This window comes from Haliotis rubra, unplaced genomic scaffold (assembly GCF_003918875.1).
Source record: "Haliotis rubra isolate DU_JTF1 unplaced genomic scaffold, ASM391887v1 Scf1165, whole genome shotgun sequence".
In the NCBI taxonomy this organism is placed as follows: Eukaryota; Metazoa; Mollusca; class Gastropoda; order Lepetellida; family Haliotidae; genus Haliotis; species Haliotis rubra.
In genome coordinates, this window is record NW_025765076.1 from 52399 (window position 1) to 73015 (window position 20617).

A 20617-nucleotide genomic window follows, 5' to 3' on the forward strand; every position below is an offset into this window, starting at 1 on the left:
AGCGTACCACATTCCGGGAGCCAAGAATGTGATAGCAGACGCACTCTCTCGTCCCACGCAGCCATCCTCAACAGAATGAATGTTACATCCAGAGATCTTCAAGCAGATCATACAAGAGATGGGAGCACCACTCATAGACCTCTTCGCCACAAGGTTCAACAATCAACTGATAACATTCGTCTCACCAATACCAGATCCACGAGCATGGGCAACGGACGCTCTAAACATATCCTGGGAAGGACTAAACGCGTACGCGTTTCCACCACCAGCTCCAATACCAAGGGTGTTGCAGAAAATCAGTCAGACGAAGGACTTACAACTGATTTTGGTTGCGCCATACTGGCCAGCAAGAGTTTGGTTCCCCATTCTCACACAAGAATTCGGACAACCCCAACTGCAACTACCAGAGTGGACGAATGTACTAGTACATCCTCACACAAAGCAGGCGCACGGCAACCCAGAGGTGTTCTGGCTACATGTGTATTGCAGAGAAAGCAGACACACTAGTTCTATGCAAGTCTACACGCACCTTGTACGACGACAAGTGGCTCCGGGTCGAGGTCTATGCTGGGAGGAACGGCTTTACAGCCATTAAGGCGACACACCCGCAAGTGGCGGACTACCTTTGTCACCTACAACAAACGAGGCGGTTAAAAGGGTCTACGCTCTCAACATACCTGGCGGCATCGAGCTCAGTCATCACTATGAGGTTGGGTGCAAAATTGACGAAAGTACCAGAGTTACTGGCCATACTTCGCTCTTTTAAATTGGAGGACCAACAACAGAGATTCAAAGCTCCCGCGTGAGCTCCAACGTAGTTCTCCGACATCTCACCAGTGACGTCTATGAACCATTGGACAGGACATCCTTCGAGTTCTTGACGCAGAAGACGCTGTTCCTGATCGCCTTAGCAACAGCAGCACGGATGTCGGAAATACATGCTCTGGACTTCGAGAGAACACGCTTTGATGATAATCAAAACACCGTGCATATGGGACTGAGATGGGACTTCATCGCGAAGAATCAACTGCCAGGTCAACCGGACAGATTATTCCACGTCCCAGCACTATCAACAGTCCTTGGACCACAGGATACGCAGGACCTATCCTTGTGCCAAGTCAGAGCATTGAAAATCTACCTACAACGATCCAGAACCAGGAGACGGAAATTCAAGCGTCTTTTCGTCCCGATATCGACAGCGACGCAGACGGAGGTCTCCGCACTACGATATCGATGTGGATCAGAACTGCCATACTACGGGCCTACAAAGCAGCAGGACTAGATCCTCCAAGAGCCTCCAACTCACACGAAGTTAGAGCTCTAACGTCAACACTCGCTCTACATGGGAAGTGCTCTATCAGGACGATAATGGAGGGCTGCTTTTGGAAATTGAACATGGTGTTTGCCAACCATTACCTGAGGGACATCGCCACCGAGGACGTCTCCGGCATTCACCATTTCGGCCTACTGGTTGTTGCACAACAGTTGACAGTCCCTCAAAGGCGCTGAGACGAAGTCTCGCCCTTTTTATCACATGACTTGCAAAAGCCTACACTCGGAAGAGTTCAGCTTTAGAGTCTATATGCACGTCTAAGGACAGACTAGCATAAAGTGATATGACCCAGTACTTGTAAGGATACTCGTACAGGAAAGGGTCGCTTCTCCACTTGATGCTTGCATCAAGGGATGGAGTCGCAAAATCCACATAAAATGTTAACAGAAGCGTGGACCAAAACGTTAACAATTGTGGTCCCCCTGTCAGAGACAGCTGGAAGTACAGGGTAGCAGCAGGAGCAGAGCCTAGCAGTAACTTAGAAGTGCCAACAGAAGTTCCCATAGGGGGGTATACAAGACGTAAATCACTACATGAAATCCAGAGGTAGCTTGACCCGCCTCCAATCCGACGGATTCTACAAGCAATAAGCATGAATCAAGATAAGGAAAAATATGTAATTTTCTGAATAAAATTGATATTTTATACTTATCCTGACTCATGAGGTACGCCCTCCCAACCGCCCAACTAAGCACTTTGGATTTCCCTGTAAATTCAAGTGTCGGGCTCATTAATCGGAGAGAGTGAAGCATGTGGGAGGGGTGGAGCTGAGTCTGTTTTTATTGAAGGGAGCTTCAATAGAAGATACAAGTGTTCCACTAACGTTCGCAAGAGGAAGGAGACAAGCAATTAGCAGGAGTCAGGATAAGTATAAAATATCAATTTTATTCAGAAAATTACATTTTCTGATACCAGTTAATTACTGTTTTCAGGTCTAAGTGGGGTAAGTATTAGAGGATTGCTTACAATGTCAGCATTTTGATCCTTCAAGTTACAAGGGATATTCGGATGCAGTTTAAACACTCTGTGAACTTCTGGAGGGATTTCATAATGGTCTGTGAACATCAGAACTACTTCAAACAAGAACGACAACTCTATTTCTATTTAAATTCTAATTGTAAAAACTGATTCCGTCCAACATTGCTGCTTTTCAATTATTTGATCTTGTTTTAAAAAACAAGATTGATTTGATGAAAACATATTCTGACGTAATTATTACCCGTTGTTCACCTTTTCTTTCAAAATGTATGTTTCTAAAATACCGTTTAGGATTAGTTTTTCATCCGTACTGTATAAATCCCAAAACAGATACTCAAAAATGGCTTTATAATATATATTTAAGTGAAGAATTCGTGCAGAATCATGTCCTAATTTTGTTTATGCGTTTTTCCTGTGTCTACTAGATTTCTGAACTTGCATGTAACCTTGCTGCCAAACTAATGGTGGCATTTAGCATGAATAAACTGAGAACAATATGAAAGACCACAGGAACGTAACATTTTCATAAATTTCATTTCCTAAAATGTCTGAAAAGCGCACGTAATATCTCCAAAACAAGCCCACAAGCTTGTCAGAGAAACGCTCAATTGATTACATCATGGTCTTTTTGTAATCAAACACGTACGTGTGTGAATATGAATCTCATAAGCTTGAATTACATCGCTTACAATTACATCGCGTAAGAAGATGTATATCTATAGAACTTTCCCCGTCTTTCATCACACCAAGTTCTAAATGCCGCTCTAAGAAATTAAGCACGTTAAGGATGGTGAGGGAGGGGTGTTGGCAGAATATATTTGCACAGGTTCATGGCTGGGGACAGGGCATTATAGATGTCAGCTAGAACATATGTATATGCTTGTTTCACAGTGAACCCCAGAAACAGAAGAGTCACTGTAGACTGTTTTTTTTACGAGGACATGGCAGTTGGTAAATTGATATTGTATCATATATAGGTATTATATCCAATGGTATGTTAAGCTTGTCTTTCCTTAGAGCGTGGAAATTACACTAACAGATTACACAAGCCTCCCTCCATCTGTAGATTTACCTGTATATCTGATGACGTCGGTCAGACATCTCACTCATATGCATGCGTCACAAGAACACTGTGGAAACTATCAAACTATGTGGACCACCTCTGTCCAAACCAAACTATTCAACCGCAAGCCTCTAAGTAAGGGAAAATGACTTTCTGTCATCTGCAGAGGATCATACTCCATGGAAGGAATTAACAGCCACCTAATACAAGCAGTAACACCAGTGTGCTCCAGCTTACACGTATTTTGATGCCTCTAGTAACAAGCGCGATGGATCCAGCACATGGTGTAGTTGTCTCTATGTCCTCCACGTCCATGTAGTGGTTCCCGTATGACTTATTCTGTGTTCCAGCCTCAAATGACCCAAGACAGAAGGAACCAATGTGCAGGGGGACGGCCAATGCCATGGTGTACATATATACGTTTACAATGTTATTAGATGTGTTTCAGAATATTTTCAGCAAAGTCAGTTAAAGAACTGTTGTTGTTGAGTTGTTAGATCTTTGATCACACAGCTGGCTGTTTTTAAATCTTCTTATCTTGTATAAAAGTGTTACACCGACCCTGTTTATACAAACATGCATGACACAGGTCTGCATCTGTCAGAAATGCCTGAAGTAGTGCCAAATGTCACTGCCAGGTAACATGCAGTCTGACAGGTCTGAGTCTGTGTGAGATACCTGAAGCAGTGCCAAATGTCACTGCCAGGTAACATGCAGTCTGACAGGTCTGAGTCTGTGTGAGATACCTGAAGTGCTAACTGTCACTGCCAGGTAACATGCAGTCTGACAGGTCTGAGTCTGTGTGAGATACCTGAAGCAGTGCCTAATGTCACTGCCAGGTAACATGCAGTCCGACACAGGTCTGCGTCTGTGGGAGATATCTGAAGTAGTGCCAGGTGTCACTGCCACGTAACATACAGCCTGACACAGGTTTGTGTCTGTGGGAGATATCTTAAGTAGTGCCAAATGTCACTGCAAGGTAGCATGCAGTCTGACACAGATTAGTGTCTGTGGGAGATACCTGAAGTAGTTCAAAATGTCACTGCCAGGTAACATGCAGTCTGCCACAGGTTTGCGTCTGTGGGAGATACCTGAAGTAGTACCAGGTGTCACTGCTAGGTAACATGAAGTCTGACACAGGTTTGTGTCTTTGGGAGATACCTCAAGTAGTGCCAGGTGCCACTGCCAGGTAACATGCACTCCTACACAGGTTTGTGTCTGTGGGAGATGCTTGAAGCAGTGCCAGATGTAACTGCAAGGTATCATACAGTCTAACACAAGTTTGTGTGAGTGGGAGATACCTGAAATAGTGCTAGTTGTCACTGCTAGGTAACATGCATTCTGACACAGGTATGTGTCTATGAGAGAAATCTGAAGTAGTGCTAGATGTCACTGTCAGGTAACATGCAGCCTGACACAGGTTTGTGTGTGTGGGAGATACCTGAAGTAGTATCATGTGTCATTGCCAGGTAACATGCAGTCTGACACAAGTTTACGTCTACGGGAGATACCTGACACAGTGCTAGATCTCACTGCCAGGTAACATGCAGTCTGACACAGGTCTGCGTCTGTGGGAGATATCTGAAGTAGTGCCAGGTGTCACTACCACGTAACATACAACCTGACACAGGTTTGCGTCTGTGGGAGATACCTGAAGTAGTGCCAAATGTCACTACAAGGTAGCATGCAGTCTGACACAGGTTTGTGTCTGTGGGAGATACCTGAAGTAGTGCCAGGTCTACCTGCGAGGTAACATGCAGTCTGACACAAGTTTGTGTCTGTAGAAGATACCTGAAGTAGTGCCATGTGTCACTGCCACGTAACATACAGCCTGACACAGGTTTGTGTTTGTGGGAGATACCTCAAGTAGTGCCAGGTGTCATTGCCAAGTAACATACAGTCTAACAGAATTTTGCGTCTATGAGAGATACCTGAAGTAGTGCCAGGTGTCACTGCAAGTTAGCATGCAGTCTAAAACATGTTTGCGTCTGTGGGAGATACCTGAAGTAGTGCCAGTGGTCATTGCCAGGTAACATACAGTCTGACACAGGTTTCCGTCTATGGGAGATACCTGAAGTAGTGCCAGGTGTCACTGCCAAGTAACATACAGTCTAACAGAATTTTGCGTCTATGAGAGATACCTGAAGTTGTGTCAGGTGTCACTGCCAAGTAACATACAGTCTAACAGAATTTTGCGTCTGTGGGAGATACCTGAAGTAGTGTCATGTGTCACTGCCAGGTAACATGCAGTCTGACACAGGTTTGTGTCTGTGGGAGATACCTGAAGTAGTGCCAAATGTCACTGCCAGGTAACATGCAGTCTGACACAGGTCTACTTCTGCACGAGATGCTTGAAGCAGGGCCAGATGTGACTGCCAGGTAACATACAGTCTCACAAAATTTTGTGTCTGTGGGAGATACCTGAAGTAGTGCCAGTGGTCATTGCCAGGTAACATTCAATCTGACACATGTTTGCGTCTGTGGAGATACCTGATTAGTGTCATGTGTCACTGCAAGGTAACATACAGCCTGAAAGATGTTTGCGTCTATGAGAGATACCTGAAGTAGTGCCAGTGGTCATTGCCAGGTAACATACAGTCTGACACAGGTTTCCGTCTGTGGGAGATATCTGAAGTAGTGCCAGTGGTCATTGCAAGGTAACATGCAATCTGACACAGGTTTGCGTCTGTGGGAGATACCTGAAGTAGTGTCATGTGTCACTGCCAGGTAACATATAGCCTGACACAGGTTTGTGTTTGTGGGAGATACCTGAAGTAGTGCCAAATGTCACTGCCAGGTAACATACAGTCTGACACAGGTCTGCGTCTGTGGGAGATACCTGAAGTAGTGCCAGGTGTCGCTGCCACGTAACATACAGCCTGACACAGGTTTGTGTCTGTGGGAGATACCTGAAGTAGTGCCAAATGTGACTGCAAGGTAGCATGCAGTCTGACACAGGTTAGCGTCTGTGGGAGATACCTGAAGTAGTTCAAAATGTCACTGCCACGTAACATGCAGTCTGATACAGGTTTGTGTCTGTGAGAGATACCTGAAGTAGTGCCAGGTGCCACTGCCAGGTAACATGCAGCCTGACACAGGTTTGTGTCTGTGGGAGATACCTGAAGTAGTGCCAAATGTCACTGGCAGGTAACATACAGTCCTACACAGGTTTGTGTCTGTGGGAGATACCTGAAGTAGTGCCAAATGTCACTGGCAGGTAACATACAGCCTGAAACATGTTTGCGTTTGTGGGAGATACCTGAAGTAGTGCCAAATGTCACTGACAAGTAAAATAGAAACTGACACAGGTGTGTGTCAGTGGGAGATACTTGAAGTAGTGCCAGGTGTCACTGCCAGGTAACATGTAGCCTGACACAGGTTTGTGTTTGCGGGAGATACCTGAAGTAGTGTCACGTGTCACTGCCAGTTAACATGCAGTCTGAAACATGTTTGCGTCTGAGGGAGATACCTGAAGTAGTGCCAAATGTCACTGCCAGGTAACATGCAGTCTGACACAGGTTTGCGTCTGTGGGAGTGGGAGTGAATGTTAGTCAAGTCAGTCAACCGAAGTGGGTATTTCTTTATTGTTTTCAGCTCCCGGCACAAACTTTGAGATGGAAAAGCGCGTTGAAGGTAACGAGTCTTTTCTGTGCCAAGATAGAAAACATGTAGATATAATTATCTAAAGATAGTATTTGTTCATAGTGTTGCGTTGTCATATCCCATGAGTATAACACATGAAGCAGGTTCCTATAAATAACGAACTTATTTGAATACCCTTTTGTCTGAAACAACGCTTTTCACAATACTCACTTGTTTTCCAAGATACAGTAATAAAATGCATGCATCACAGGAACAATGTGCCAACTACCAAACGAATTGGACCACCCCTGACCAAACCAAACTATTCAACCGCATACCGCTAAACATGCAGACGCGAGTTTCTGTCATCTACAAAGGATCCTACTCAATAGATCGATTTAAAAACAACCTAATAACCACCTAATACCAACAGTATTAGACACCTAATACCAACAGTAAGAGCCACTTAATACCAACAGGAATAGCCACATAATACCAACAGTATTAGCCACCTAATACCAACAGCATTAGCCACCTGAAACCAACAGTAATAGCCACCTAATACCCACACAGTACTAGCCACCAAATACCAACAGCAATAGCCACCTAATAATAACACTAATAGCCACCTAATACCAACAGTAATAGCCACCTAATACCCACACAGTAATAGCCACCTAATACCAACAGTAATAGCCACCTAATACCAACAGTAATAGCCACCCAATACCAACAGTAATAGCCATCTAATACCAACAGTAATAGCCACCTAATACCAACAGTAATAGCCACCTAATACCAACAGTAATAGCCACCTAATACACCTAATACAAACAGTAATAGCCACCTAATACCAACAGTAATAGCCACCTAATACCATCAGTACTAGCCACCTAATACCAACAGTAATAGCCACCTAATACCCACACAGTAATAGCCATCTAATACCCACACAGTAATAGTCACTAATACAAACATTAATACCCACCTACTACCCACACAATAATAGTCATCTAATGCCAACAGTTATGGCCACCTAATACCCATACAGTATTAGCCATCTAATACCAACAATAATAGAAATCTAATGCCAACAGTAACAGCCACCTACTACCCACACAATAATAGCCATCTAATGCCAACAGTAATAGCCACCTAATACCCACACAGTAATAGCTACTAATACCAACACTAGTAGCCATCTAATACCAACAGTAATAGCCATCTAATACCAACAGTTATAGTCATCTAATGCCAACAGTAGTAGCCATCTAATTCCAATAGAAGTGGCCACCTAATACCCACACAATAATAACCATCTAATACCTACAATAATAACCATCTAATACCAACAATAATAGCCGTCTAATACCAGCAGTAACAGCCACCTAATACCAAAACAATAATAGCCACGTAATTCAAACAGTAATAGAGATCTAATACCAACAATAATAGCCATCTAATACCAACAGTAATAGCCACCTAATACCCACACAATAATACCCACCTAAAACCCACACTCTACTAGCCACCTAATACCAACATTAATAGCCACCTAATACCCACACAATAACAGACACGTAATACCCACAGACTACTAGCCACCTAATACCAACAGTAATACCGACCTAATACCCACACAGTAATAGCCATCAAATACCAACACGGTAATACTCAATAATACAAACAGTAATAGCCCCCTACTACCCGCACAGTAATAGCCATCTAATACAAAAGAGTAATAGTCACCTACTACCCACACAGTAATAGCTACTAATACCAACAGTAATAACCACCTAATACCAACAGTAATAACCACACATTACGAACAGTAATAACCTCCTAATACCAACTGTAATAACCACACATTCCGACCAGTAATAGCCACCTTATACCAATAATAGCCACCTAATACCAACAGTAGTAGCCATCTAATACCATCAGTAATAGCCACGTAATACCAACAGTAATAGCCACCTAATACCAACACTAGTAGCCATCTAATACCAACAGTAATAGCCATCTAATACCAACAGTAGTAACCATCTAATGCGAACAGTAATAGCCATCTAATACCAACAGTTATAGCCACCTACCACCAACAGTAGTAGCCACCTAATGCCAACGGTAATAGCCATCTAATACCAACAGTAATAACCATCTAATACCCACACAATAATACCCACCTAATACCAACAATAATAGCCATCTAATACCAACAGTAACAGCTACATAATACCCAAACAATAATAGCCACCTAATACCAACAATAATAGCCATCTAATACCAACAGTAACAGCTACATAATACCCAAACAATAATAGCCACCTAATACCAACAGTAATAGCCCCCTAATACCAATAGCCACCTAATACCAACAGGAATAGCCACCTAATACCAAAAGTAGTAGCCATCTAATACCAACAGTAGTAACCAACCAAATACCATCAGTACCAGCCACCCAATACCAACAGTAATAGCCACCTAATACCAACAGTAGTAGCCACCTAATGCAAACAGTAATAGCCATCTAATACAAACAGTAATAGCCACCTAATACCCACACAATAATACCCACCTAATGCCAATAGCCACCTAGTACCAACAGTAACAGCCACCTAATACCCAAACAATAATAGCCATCTAATGCAAACAGTAATGGCCACCTAATACCCACACAGTAATAGCCATCTAATACCAACAATAATAGCCATCTAATACCAGCAGTAATTGCCACCTAATACCAACAGTAGTAATCATCTAATACCAACAGTTATAGTCACCTACCACCAACAGTAATAGCCACCTAATACTAACAGTAGGAGCCATCTAATACCAGCAGTAATAGCCATCTAACACCAACAGTAATAGCCATCTAACACCAACAGTAATAGCCATTTAATGCCAACAGTAGTAACCATCTAATACCAACAGTAATAGACATCTAACACCAACAGTAATAGTCACGTAATACCAACAGTAATAGCCACCTAATACCAACAGTAACAGCCACCTAATACTGAAACAATAATAGCCATCTAATGCAAACAGTGATGGCCACCTAATACCCACAGAGTAATAGTCATCTAATACCAACAATAATAGCCTTCTAACATCAGCAGTAACAGCCACATAATACCCAAACAATAATAGCCCCCTAATTCCAACAGTAATAGCCATCTAATACCAACAGTAATAGCCTCCTAATACCCACGCAGTAAAAGCCATCTAATACCAACACTAATAGCCATCTAATACCAACAGTAATAGCCATCTAAAACCAACAGTAATAGCCATCTTATACCATCAGTACCAGCCACTCAATGCCAACAGTAGTAGCCGACTAATACCATGAGTAGTAGCCATCTAATACCAACAGTTATTGCCCCTAAAACCAACGGTAGTAGCCACCTAATGCCAACAGTAGTGGCCACCTAATACCAACAGTAATGCCTTCCAATACCAACAGTAATAGCCATCTAATGCCAACAGTAGTAGCCTTCTAATACCAACAGTAATACCCTTCCAATACCAACAGTAATAGCCATCTAATACCATCAGTAATAGCCACCCAATGCCAACAGTAATAGCCACCTAATGTCAACAGTATTAGCCACCTTATACCAACAGTAATAGCCACCTGATAACGATCCCTAACAATAATGGCCACGTACTACCCACACAGTACTAGCCACCTAACACCAACCATAAAACTCACCTAATACCCACAAAGTAATAGTCATCTAATACCCACACAGTAATAGTAACTAATACAAACAGTAATAGCCACCTACTACCCACTCAAGAATAGCCGTCTATCATACCAACAGTAGTAGCCATCTAATACCCACAGTTATAGGCACCTATCACCAACAGTAGTAGCCATCTAATCCCAACAGTAGTAGCCATGTAATACCAACAGTACTAGCCATCTAATACCAACAGTTATAGTCACATACCACCAACAGTAGTAGCCACCTAATGCCAACAGTAATATCCATCTAATACCAACAGTAATAGCCATCTTAATACCCACACAATAATACCCACCCTAATACCAACAGTAATAGCCATCTAATGCCAGCAGTAACTAGCCACCTAATCACCCACACAGTAATAGCCACTAATACCAACAGTACTCGTCACCTAATACCAACAGTAACAGCCACCTAATACCAACAAACAATAATAGCCATCTAATGCAAACAGTAATGGCCACCTAATGCCACACAATAATAGCCACCTAATACCAAAATAATAGCCATCTATCACCAGCAGTAACAAACAATAATAGTCCCCTAATACCAACGGTAATAGCCATCTAATACCAACAATAATAACCATTTAAAACCAACAGTAATAGCCATCTAATGCCAACAGTAGTAGCCGACTAATACCATGAGTAGTAGCCATCTAATACCAACAGTTATTGCCCTAATACCAACAGTAATAGTCACGTAATACCAACAGTAATAGTCATCTAATACCAACAGTAATAACCACCTAATACCAACAGTAATAGTCATCTAATCCCAACAGTAGTGGACATCTAATACCAACAGGAATAGCCACCTAATACCAACAGTAATAGCCATCTAATGCCTACAGTAGTAGCCATCTAATACCAACACTTATAGCCACCTAATACCAACAGTAGTAGCCATCTAATACCAACAGTAGTAGCCATCTAATACCAACAGTAACAGCCACCCAATGCCAACAGTAATAGCCACCTAATGTCAACAGTAATAGCCACCTGATAACGACACAATAATAGCCACGTAATACCCACAAAGTACTAGTCACCTAATACCAACAATAATACCCACCTAATACCCACACAGTAATAGCCATCTAATACCCACACAGTAATAGTCACTAATTCAAACAGTAATAGCCACCTACTACCCACTCAATAATAGCCATCTAATACCAACAGTAGTAGCCATCTAATACCCAGAGTTATAGGCACCTACCACCAACAGTAGTAGCCATCTAATACCAACAGTAGTAGCCATCTAATACGAACAGTAGTAGACATCTTATACCAACAGTAGTAGCCACCTTATGCCAACAGGAGTGGCCACCTAATGCCAACAGGAGTGGCCACCTAATGCCAACAGTAATAGCCTCCTAATACCCACACAATAATACCCACCTAATACCATCACAGTACTAGCCACCTAATACCAACAGTAATAGCCACCTCATACCCACACAGTAATAGACCCTTAATACCAAGTGTAATAGCCACCTAATACCAACAGTAATAGCCACCAAATACCAAGAATAATAGCCACCTAATACTAACAGTACTAGCCGCCTAATACCTACACGGTAATAGCCACCTAATACCAACAATTATAGGCACCTTATACCAACAATAATAGCCAACTAATACCAATGGCAATAGCCACCTAATACAAACAGTAATAGCCATCTAATACCAACAGTAATAGCCATCTAATATCATCAGGAATAGTCACCTAATACCAACAGGAATAGCCACCTAATACACTGAGTAAAAGCCACCTGATACCAACAGTAATAACCACCCATTACGAACAGTAACAGCCATCTAATACCAACAACAGTATCCAACTAATACCAACAGTAATAGCCACTTAATACCAAGAGAGTACTAGTCGTCTAATACCAACAGCAACAGCCACCTAATACCAACAGTAACAGCAAGCTAATACCAACAGCAATGGCCACCTAACAACGAAAGCAATAACCACTTAACACAAACAGCAATAGCCACCTAATACCAACAGTAATAGCCATCTAATACCAACAGTAATGGCCTTCTAATACCAACTTAAATAGTCACCTAATACCTACAGGAATAGCCACCTAATACCCTCAGTAATAGCCACCTCACTCCAACGGTAATAGCCATCTAATACAAACAGTAATAGCCACTTAATACCCAGAGTAATAGCCACTTAATACGAGCAGCAATAGCCACCTAACACCAACAGCAATAGCAACCTAATACCAACGGCAATAGCCACCTAATACCAACAATAATAGCCTCCTAATACCAACAGTAATAACCACCTGGAACCTACAGTAATAGCCACCTAACACCAACAGTAATAACCACACATTACGACCAGTAATAACCACTTGATACCAACAGTAATAACCATCTAATACTAACAGGAATAGCCTCTTAATACCAACAGTAATAACCACCTAACACCAACAGTAATAACCACACATTACGACCAGTAATAGCCACCTGATACCAACAGTAATAGTCACCTAATACCAACAGTAATAGTCATATAATCAAAACAGCAATAGCCACATAACATCGACAGCACTAGCCACCTAATGCAAACAGTAATAGTCGTCTAATTATAAACAGTAGTAGCCGTCTAATATCCACAGTCATAGCAACCTAATGCCAAGAGTAATAGCCATCTAATACCAACAGCAATAGCCACCTAATAAAAACAGTAATACTCACCTAATACCAACAGCAATAGCCACCTAATACCAACAGCAATAGCCACGTAAATACCAACAGGAATAGCCACGTAATACCCTCAGGGATATCCACCTAATACCAACAGTAATAGCCTCCTAATAGCAATACCCACCTGATACCAACAGTAATAGCCTCCTAATACCAACAGCAATAGCCACTAAATACCAACGGTAAAAACGAACTAATTCCAACAGTAATAACCACCCATTACGAACAGTAACAGCTATCTAATACCAACAGCAGTATCCAACTAATACCAACAGTAATCTCCCCCTAATACCAACAGAGTACTAGCCGCCTAATAGCAAGAGCAATAGCCACTTAATACAAACAGTAACAGCAAGCTAATACAAACAGTTATAGGCACCTTACACCAACAATAATAGCCACCTAATACCAAGAGTTATAGGCACCTTATACCAACGGAAATTGCAAGCTAATACCAACAGCTATAGCCACCTAATACCATCACAGTACTAGCAACCTAATACCAACAGTAATAGCCACCTCATACCCACACAGTAATAGCCATCTAATACCAAGTGTAATAGCCACCTAATACCAACAGTAATAGCCACCAAATACAAAGAATAATAGCCACCTAATACTAACAGGAATAGCCACCTAATACAATCAGTAATAGCCACTTGATACCAACAGTAATAACCACCCATTACGAACAGTAACTGCCATTTAATACCAACAGCAGTATCCAACTAATACCAACAGTAATAGCCACCTAATACCAACAGAGTACTAGCCGCCTATTACCAACAGCAACAGCCACCTAATACCACCAGTAACAGCAAGCTAATACTCAAACAATAATAGCCATCTAATGCAAACAGTAATGGTCACCTAATACCCACACAGTAATAGCAATCTAATACCAACAATAATAGCCATCTAATACCAGCAGTAACAGCCACATAATACCAAAACAATAATAGCCCCCTAATTCCAACAGTAATAGCCATCTAATACCAACAGTAATAGCCACCTAATACCCACACAGTAAAAGCCATCTAATACCAACACTAATAGCCATCTAATACCAACAGTAATAGCCATCTAAAACCAACAGCAATAGCCATCTAATGTCAACAGTAGTAGCCAACTAATAAAATGAGTAGTAGCCATCTAATACCAACAGTTATTGCCCCTAATACCAACGGTAGTAGCCACCTAATGCAAACAGTAGTAGCCATCTAATACCAACAGTAATAACCACCTAATACCAACAGTAGTAGCCATCTAATGCCTACAGTAGTAGCCATCTAATACCAACACTTATAGCCACCTAATACCAACAGTAGTAGCCATCTAATACCATCAGTACCAGCCACCCAATGCCAACAGTAATTGCCACCTAATGTCAACAGTAATAGCCACCTGATATCAACAGTAATAGCCACCTGATAACGACACAATAATAGCCACGTAATACCCACATAGTACTATCCACCTAATACCAACAATAATACCCATCTAATCCCTACACAGTAATAGCCATCTAATATCCACACAGTAATAGTCACTAATACAAACAGTAATAGCCACCTACTACCCACTCAATAATAGCCACCTAACACCAACAGCAAGAGCCACCTAATACCAACAGCAATAGCTGCCAAATACCAAAGGTAATAGCCATCCAATACCAACAGCAATGGCCACCTAATACCAACAGTAATAGCCACCTAATACCAACAGTAATAACCACACATTACGACCAGTAATAGCCACCTAATACCAACAGCAGTATCCACTTAATACCAAGAGTACTAGCCACTTAATACCAACAGTACTAGTCACTTAATACCAATAGTAATAGCTACCTTATACCCACAGTAATAGCCATCTAATACCAACAGTAATAGCCACCTAATACCAACAACAATAGCCTCCTAATACCAACAGTAATAACCACCTCATACAAACAGTAATAGCCATCTAATACCAACAGTAATAGCCACCTAATACCAACAGTAATAGCCACCTAATACCAACAGTAACAGCAAGCTAATACCAACAGGAATGGCCACCTAACAACAAAAGCAATAGCCAGATAATACCAACACTAATTGCCACTTAATACCAACAGCAATGGCCACCTAACACCAACAGGAATAGCCACCTAATACCAACAGCAATAGCTATCTAACACCAACAGCAACGGCCACCTAATTCCAACAGTAATAGTCACCTAAGACCAACGGTAATAGCTACCTCATACCAACAGTAATAGCCAACTCACTCCAACGGTAATAGCCATTTAATACCAACAGCAATAGCCACTTAATACCCAGAGTAATAGCCACTTAATACCAACATCAAAAGCCACCTAACACCAACAGCAATAGTCACCAAATACCAACGGCAATAGCCACCAAATACCAACAACAATAGCCTCCTAATACCAACAGTAATAACCACCGGATATCAATAGTAATAGCCACTTTATAACCACCTGATATCAAAAGTAATAGTCACCTAACACCAACAGTAATAGCCACACCGATTGCGACCAGTAATAACCACCTGATACCAAAAGTAATAGCCACCTAATACCAACAGCAATAGCCACTTAATACCAACGGTAAAAACGAACAAATACCAACAGTAATAACCACCCATTACGAAAAGTAACAGTTATCTAATACCAACAGCAGTATCCAACTAATACCAACAGTAATAGTCAGTTAAAACCAACAGAGTACTAGCCGTTTAATACCAACGGTAATAACCACCTAATACCAACAGTAACAGCTAGCTAATACCAACAGCAATGACCACCTAACAATAAAAGCAATAGTCGCCTAATACCAACAGTAATTGCCACTTAATACCAACAGCAATGGCCACCTAAGACCAGCAGGAATAGCCACCTAATACCAACAGCAATAACTATCTAATACCAACAGCAACGATCACCTAATTCCAACAGTAATAGCCACGTAATACCAACAGTACTAGTCACCTAATACCAACAGGAATAGTCTCCTAATACCAACAGCTATAACCACCTAACACAAACAGCAATACCTACCTGATACCAACAGCAATACCCACCTAATACCAACAGCAATAGCCACTTAATACCAACGGTAAAAACGAACTAATACAAACAGTAATAACAACCCATTACGAACAGTAACATGTATCTAATACCAACAGCAGTATCCAACAAATACCAACAGCAATAGCCACCTAATACCAACAGAGTACTAGCCGCCTAATACCAACAGTAACAGCAAGCTAATACCAACAGTAATGACCACCTAACAAAAAAAGCAATAGCCACTTAGTACCAACAGCAATTGCCACTTAGTACCAACAGCAATTTCCACCTAACACCAACAGGAATAGTCACCAACAGCAATAGCTATCTAATACCAACAGCAACGGCCACCTAATTCCAACAGTAATAGCCACCTAATACCAACAGTAATAGCCACCTAATACCAACAGTTATAGGCACCTTATATCAAAAGTGATAGCCACCTAATACCAAGAGCAAAAGCGACTTAATACCAACAGCAACAGCCACCCCACCAACAGAGTACCTAGCCGCCTAATACCAACAGCAACAGCAACCTAATACCAACAGTAACAGCAAGCTAATACCATCAGCAATGGCCACCTAACAACAAAAGCAATAACCACCTAACACCAACAGCAATAGCCACCTAATACCAACAGTAATAGTCATCTAATACCAACAGTAATAGCCACCTAATACCAACAGCAATAGCCACCTAATACCAAGAGCAAAAGCGACTTAATACCAATAGTAATAGCCACCTTATATCAACAGTAATAGTCATCTAATACCAACAGTAATAGCCACCTAATACCAACAGCAATAGCCACTTAAATACCAACAGGAATATCCACCTAATACACTCAGGATATTCACCTGATACCAAGAGTAATAGCCACTTAATACCAACATTACTAGCCACCTAATACCAACAGTAATAGCAAGCTAATACCAACAGCAATGGCCACCTATCACCAAACGCAATAGCCACCTAATACCAACAGCAATAGCCATCTAATACCAATTGAAATAGCCACCTAATACCAACAGGAATAGCCACCTAATACCCTCAGTAATAGCCACCTGATACCAACAGTAATAGTCACCTAATACCAACGGCAATAGCTACCTGATACCAACAGTAATAACCACTTCCCTCCAACGGTAATAGCCATCTTATACCAACAGCAGTATCCACCTAATACCGAGAGTAACAGCCACTTAATACCAACAACAATAGCTTCCTAATACCAACAGTAACAGCAAGCTAATACCAACAGTAATAGTCACCTAATACCAACAGCAATAGCGACTTAATACCAATAGTAATAGTTACCTTATACCCACAGTAATAGCCATCTAATACCAACAGTAATAGCCACCTAGCACCAACAGTAATAGCCATCTAATACCAACAGTAATAGCCATTTAATACCAACAGTAATAGCCACACATTACCAACAGTAATAGCCACCTAATACCAACATAATAGCCACCTAATACCAACGGTAATAACCACCTCACTCCAACAGTAATAGCCACCTAATACCAACAGCAATAGCCACCTAATACCAAGAGTAATAGCCATAATACCAACAGCAATAGCCACCTAACACCAACAGCAATAGCCACCTAATATCAACAGAGTAATAGCCACCTAATAGCCAACCAACAAAATAGCTTCCTAATACCAACAGTAATAACCACCTAATACCAACAGTAATAGTCACATAACACCAACAGTAATAACCATACATCAATAACGACCAGTAATAGCCACCTAATCACCAACATCAGTATTCACCTAATACCAACAGTAACAGCAAGCTAATACCAACAGTAATAGTCACCTAATACCAACAGCAATAGCGACTTAATACCAATAGTAATAGTTACCTTATACCCACAGTAATAGCCATCTAATACCAACAGTAATAGCCACCTAGCACCAACAGTAATAGCCATCTAATACCAACAGTAATAGCCATTTAATACCAACAGCAATAGCCACTTAAATACCAACAGGAATAGCCACCTAATACCCTCAGGGATATCCACCTGATACCAACACTAATAGCCACCTAACACCATCAGTAATAGCCACCTAATACAAACAGCAATAGCCACCTAGTACCAACAGCAACATCCACCTAATACCAACAGTAATAGCCACCTAATCAAAACGGTAATAGCCACATAACATCGACAGTACTAGCCACCTAATGCAAAAAGTAATAGCCGTCTAATTACAAACAGTAGTAGCCGTCTAATGCCAACAGTAATAGCCACCTAATACAAACAGTAATAGCCATCTAATACCAACAATTATAGGCATCTTATACCAACAGTAATTGCAAGCTAATACCAACAACAAAAGCCACCCAATACAAACAGTAATAGCCTTCTAATACCAACAGTAATAGTCACTTAATACCCAGAGTAATAGCCACTTTATACCAACAGCAATAGCTACCTAACACCAACAGAAAGAGCCACCTGATACCAACAGCAATAACCGCTTAATACCAATAGTAATAGCCATCCAATACCAACAGCATTGACAACCTAATACCAACAGTAATAGCCACCAAAAACTAACAGTAATAGTCACTTCATGACAACAGTAATAGCCATCTAATACCAACAGTAATAGTCACCTAATGCCAACAGTAATAGCCACCTAATACAAACAGTAATAGCCTCCTAATACAAATAGTAATAGCCACCTTATACCAACAGTAATAGCCACCTAATACCAACAGTTATAGGCACCTTATACCAACGGCAATTGCAAGCTTATACCAACAGCAATAGCCACCTAATACCATCACAGTACTAGTCACCTAATACCAACAATAATAGCCACCTAATACTAACAGTAATAGCCACCTAATACCCACACAGTAATAGCCACTTAATACCAACAGTAATAGCCACCAAAAACCAACAGTAATAGTCACCTAATGCCAACAGTAATAGCCACCTAATACAAACAGTAATAGCCTCCTAATACAAATAGTAATAGCCACCTTATACCAACAGTAATAGCCACCTAATACCAACAGTTATAGGCACCTTATACCAACGGCAATTGCAAGCTTATACCAACAGCAATAGCCACCTAATACCATCACAGTAAGTCAGCCACCAACAGTAATAGCCACCAAATACCAAGAATAATAGCCACATAATACTAACAGTAATAGCCACCTAATACCCACACAGTAATAGCCACCTTACACCAACAGCAATAGCCACCGAAAACAAACAGCATTAGCCCCCTAATACCAACAGCAACAGCCACCTAATACCAACAGTAATAGCAAGTTTATACCAACAGTAATAGCCACCTAACACCAACAGCAATAGCCACCTAATACCAACAGCAATAGCCACCTAATACCAACCGCAATAGCCACCTAATACCAACAGTAATAGCCACTTAACACCTACCGCAATAGCCACCTAATACCCACAGTAATAGCCATCTAATACCAACAGTAATAGCCACCTAGCACCAACAGTAATAGCTACCTAACACCAACAGTAATAGCCACCTAACACCAACAGCAATAGCCACCTAATACCAACAGTAGTAGCCACCTAATACCAACAGTAATAGCCATCTAATACCAACAGCAATGGCCTCCTAATACCAACAGTAATAGCCACCTAACACCAACAGCAAGAGCCACCTAATACCAACAGTAATAGCCACCTAATACCAACAGCAATGGCAACCTAATACCAACAGTAATAGCCATCTAATACCAACAGTAATAGTCACCTAATACCAACAGTAATAGCCATCCAATACCAAGAGTAACAGCCACCTAATACAAGCAGTAACACCTGTGTGCTCCAGCTTACACGTATTTTGATGCCTCTAGTAACACGCGCGATGGATCCAGCACATGGTGTAGTTGTCTCTATGTCCTCCACGTCCCTGACGATGTCCATGCAGTGGTTCCCGTATGACTTATTCTATGTTCCAGCCTTCAATGACCCAAGCGAGACGGAACATCTGTGCAGGGGGACGGAAGAGACTTGTGCTCCAAGAGGTAGGTTGAAGTGTCATGGTGTACATACATATACTAGGCACAATACAAAACATTAAAA

The 20617-nt window shown here is 41.4% G+C and overlaps 2 protein-coding genes and 6 long non-coding RNA genes across 24 annotated transcripts in view; 3 read left to right on the forward strand and 5 right to left on the reverse strand.

Annotated features, from left to right (window-relative positions):
• Positions 1-20617, forward strand: part of LOC124256650 (platelet endothelial aggregation receptor 1-like) — a 79138-nt gene that overhangs the window by 14514 nt on the left and 44007 nt on the right. For all 4 annotated transcript variants that reach the window (XM_046690628.1, XM_046690641.1, XM_046690645.1 and 1 more), the window contains exons 10-12: positions 2266-2276; positions 6969-7007; positions 20494-20559. In XM_046690628.1, the coding sequence (XP_046546584.1) occupies positions 2266-2276; positions 6969-7007; positions 20494-20559 (116 nt within the window). The remainder of the gene's footprint in view (positions 1-2265; positions 2277-6968; positions 7008-20493; positions 20560-20617) is intronic.
• Positions 2705-3457, reverse strand: LOC124256751. Its single transcript, XR_006893078.1, has 2 exons — positions 2928-3457; positions 2705-2879 (listed from the first exon to the last, which is right to left on the reverse strand). It is a non-coding gene; the product is annotated as an uncharacterized LOC124256751 (long non-coding RNA).
• Positions 4168-5333, forward strand: LOC124256717. 7 transcript variants are annotated; one of them, XR_006893067.1, is made up of 5 exons: positions 4168-4353; positions 4424-4563; positions 4914-4934; positions 5075-5110; positions 5321-5333. It is a non-coding gene; the product is annotated as an uncharacterized LOC124256717 (long non-coding RNA). The 7 variants fall into 7 exon arrangements; XR_006893070.1 differs by lacking the exon at positions 5321-5333 and adding an exon at positions 4774-4843 and having other exon boundaries at positions 4172-4353; positions 4424-4493; positions 4914-4983; positions 5054-5101; XR_006893072.1 differs by lacking the exons at positions 4914-4934; positions 5321-5333 and adding an exon at positions 4774-4843 and having other exon boundaries at positions 4424-4493; positions 5054-5111.
• LOC124256681 lies at positions 4241-6837 on the reverse strand. 7 transcript variants are annotated; one of them, XR_006893045.1, is made up of 5 exons: positions 6774-6837; positions 6424-6493; positions 5586-5655; positions 5166-5235; positions 4241-4325 (listed from the first exon to the last, which is right to left on the reverse strand). XR_006893045.1 is itself a non-coding variant. In XM_046690656.1 (4 exons), exons 1-4 carry the CDS (start codon positions 6610-6612, stop codon positions 5597-5599), a joined length of 318 nt encoding a protein of 105 aa, XP_046546612.1. In that variant the 5' UTR covers positions 6613-6623; the 3' UTR covers positions 5571-5596. The 7 variants fall into 7 exon arrangements, 1 of the variants encoding a protein (XP_046546612.1); XR_006893041.1 differs by having other exon boundaries at positions 6704-6829; XR_006893046.1 differs by lacking the exon at positions 6424-6493 and having other exon boundaries at positions 6704-6829.
• On the forward strand, positions 5605-6488 carry LOC124256709. The gene is made up of 3 exons (XR_006893055.1): positions 5605-5704; positions 6193-6262; positions 6403-6488. It is a non-coding gene; the product is annotated as an uncharacterized LOC124256709 (long non-coding RNA).
• Positions 7135-20512, reverse strand: LOC124256743. 2 transcript variants are annotated; one of them, XR_006893075.1, is made up of 6 exons: positions 20251-20512; positions 17536-17623; positions 17145-17213; positions 12335-12419; positions 12211-12286; positions 7135-7376 (listed from the first exon to the last, which is right to left on the reverse strand). It is a non-coding gene; the product is annotated as an uncharacterized LOC124256743 (long non-coding RNA). The 2 variants fall into 2 exon arrangements; XR_006893077.1 differs by lacking the exons at positions 7135-7376; positions 12211-12286; positions 12335-12419; positions 17145-17213 and adding an exon at positions 17275-17305 and having other exon boundaries at positions 17375-17623.
• Positions 7498-8972, reverse strand: LOC124256762. The gene is made up of 3 exons (XR_006893086.1): positions 8865-8972; positions 7680-7771; positions 7498-7562 (listed from the first exon to the last, which is right to left on the reverse strand). It is a non-coding gene; the product is annotated as an uncharacterized LOC124256762 (long non-coding RNA).
• LOC124256758 lies at positions 18182-19743 on the reverse strand. The gene is made up of 5 exons (XR_006893085.1): positions 19709-19743; positions 19459-19573; positions 19342-19387; positions 18557-18671; positions 18182-18205 (listed from the first exon to the last, which is right to left on the reverse strand). It is a non-coding gene; the product is annotated as an uncharacterized LOC124256758 (long non-coding RNA).

Excerpts from the sequence above, each read along its gene's own strand:
- LOC124256681 (XM_046690656.1), bottom strand. The coding sequence starts at position 6,612 with ATGTTTCAGGCTGTATGTTACCTGCCAGTGACATTTGGCACTACTTCA. Across the intron at positions 6,284-6,423 it reads GGCACCTGGCACTACTTCAG|GTATCTCCCACAGACACAAA; the intron begins GTATCTCTCACA and ends GCACTACTTCAG. Across the intron at positions 5,656-6,143 it reads GACATTTGGCACTACTTCAG|GTATCTCCCACAGACACAAA; the intron begins GTATCTCCCACA and ends GCACTACTTCAG.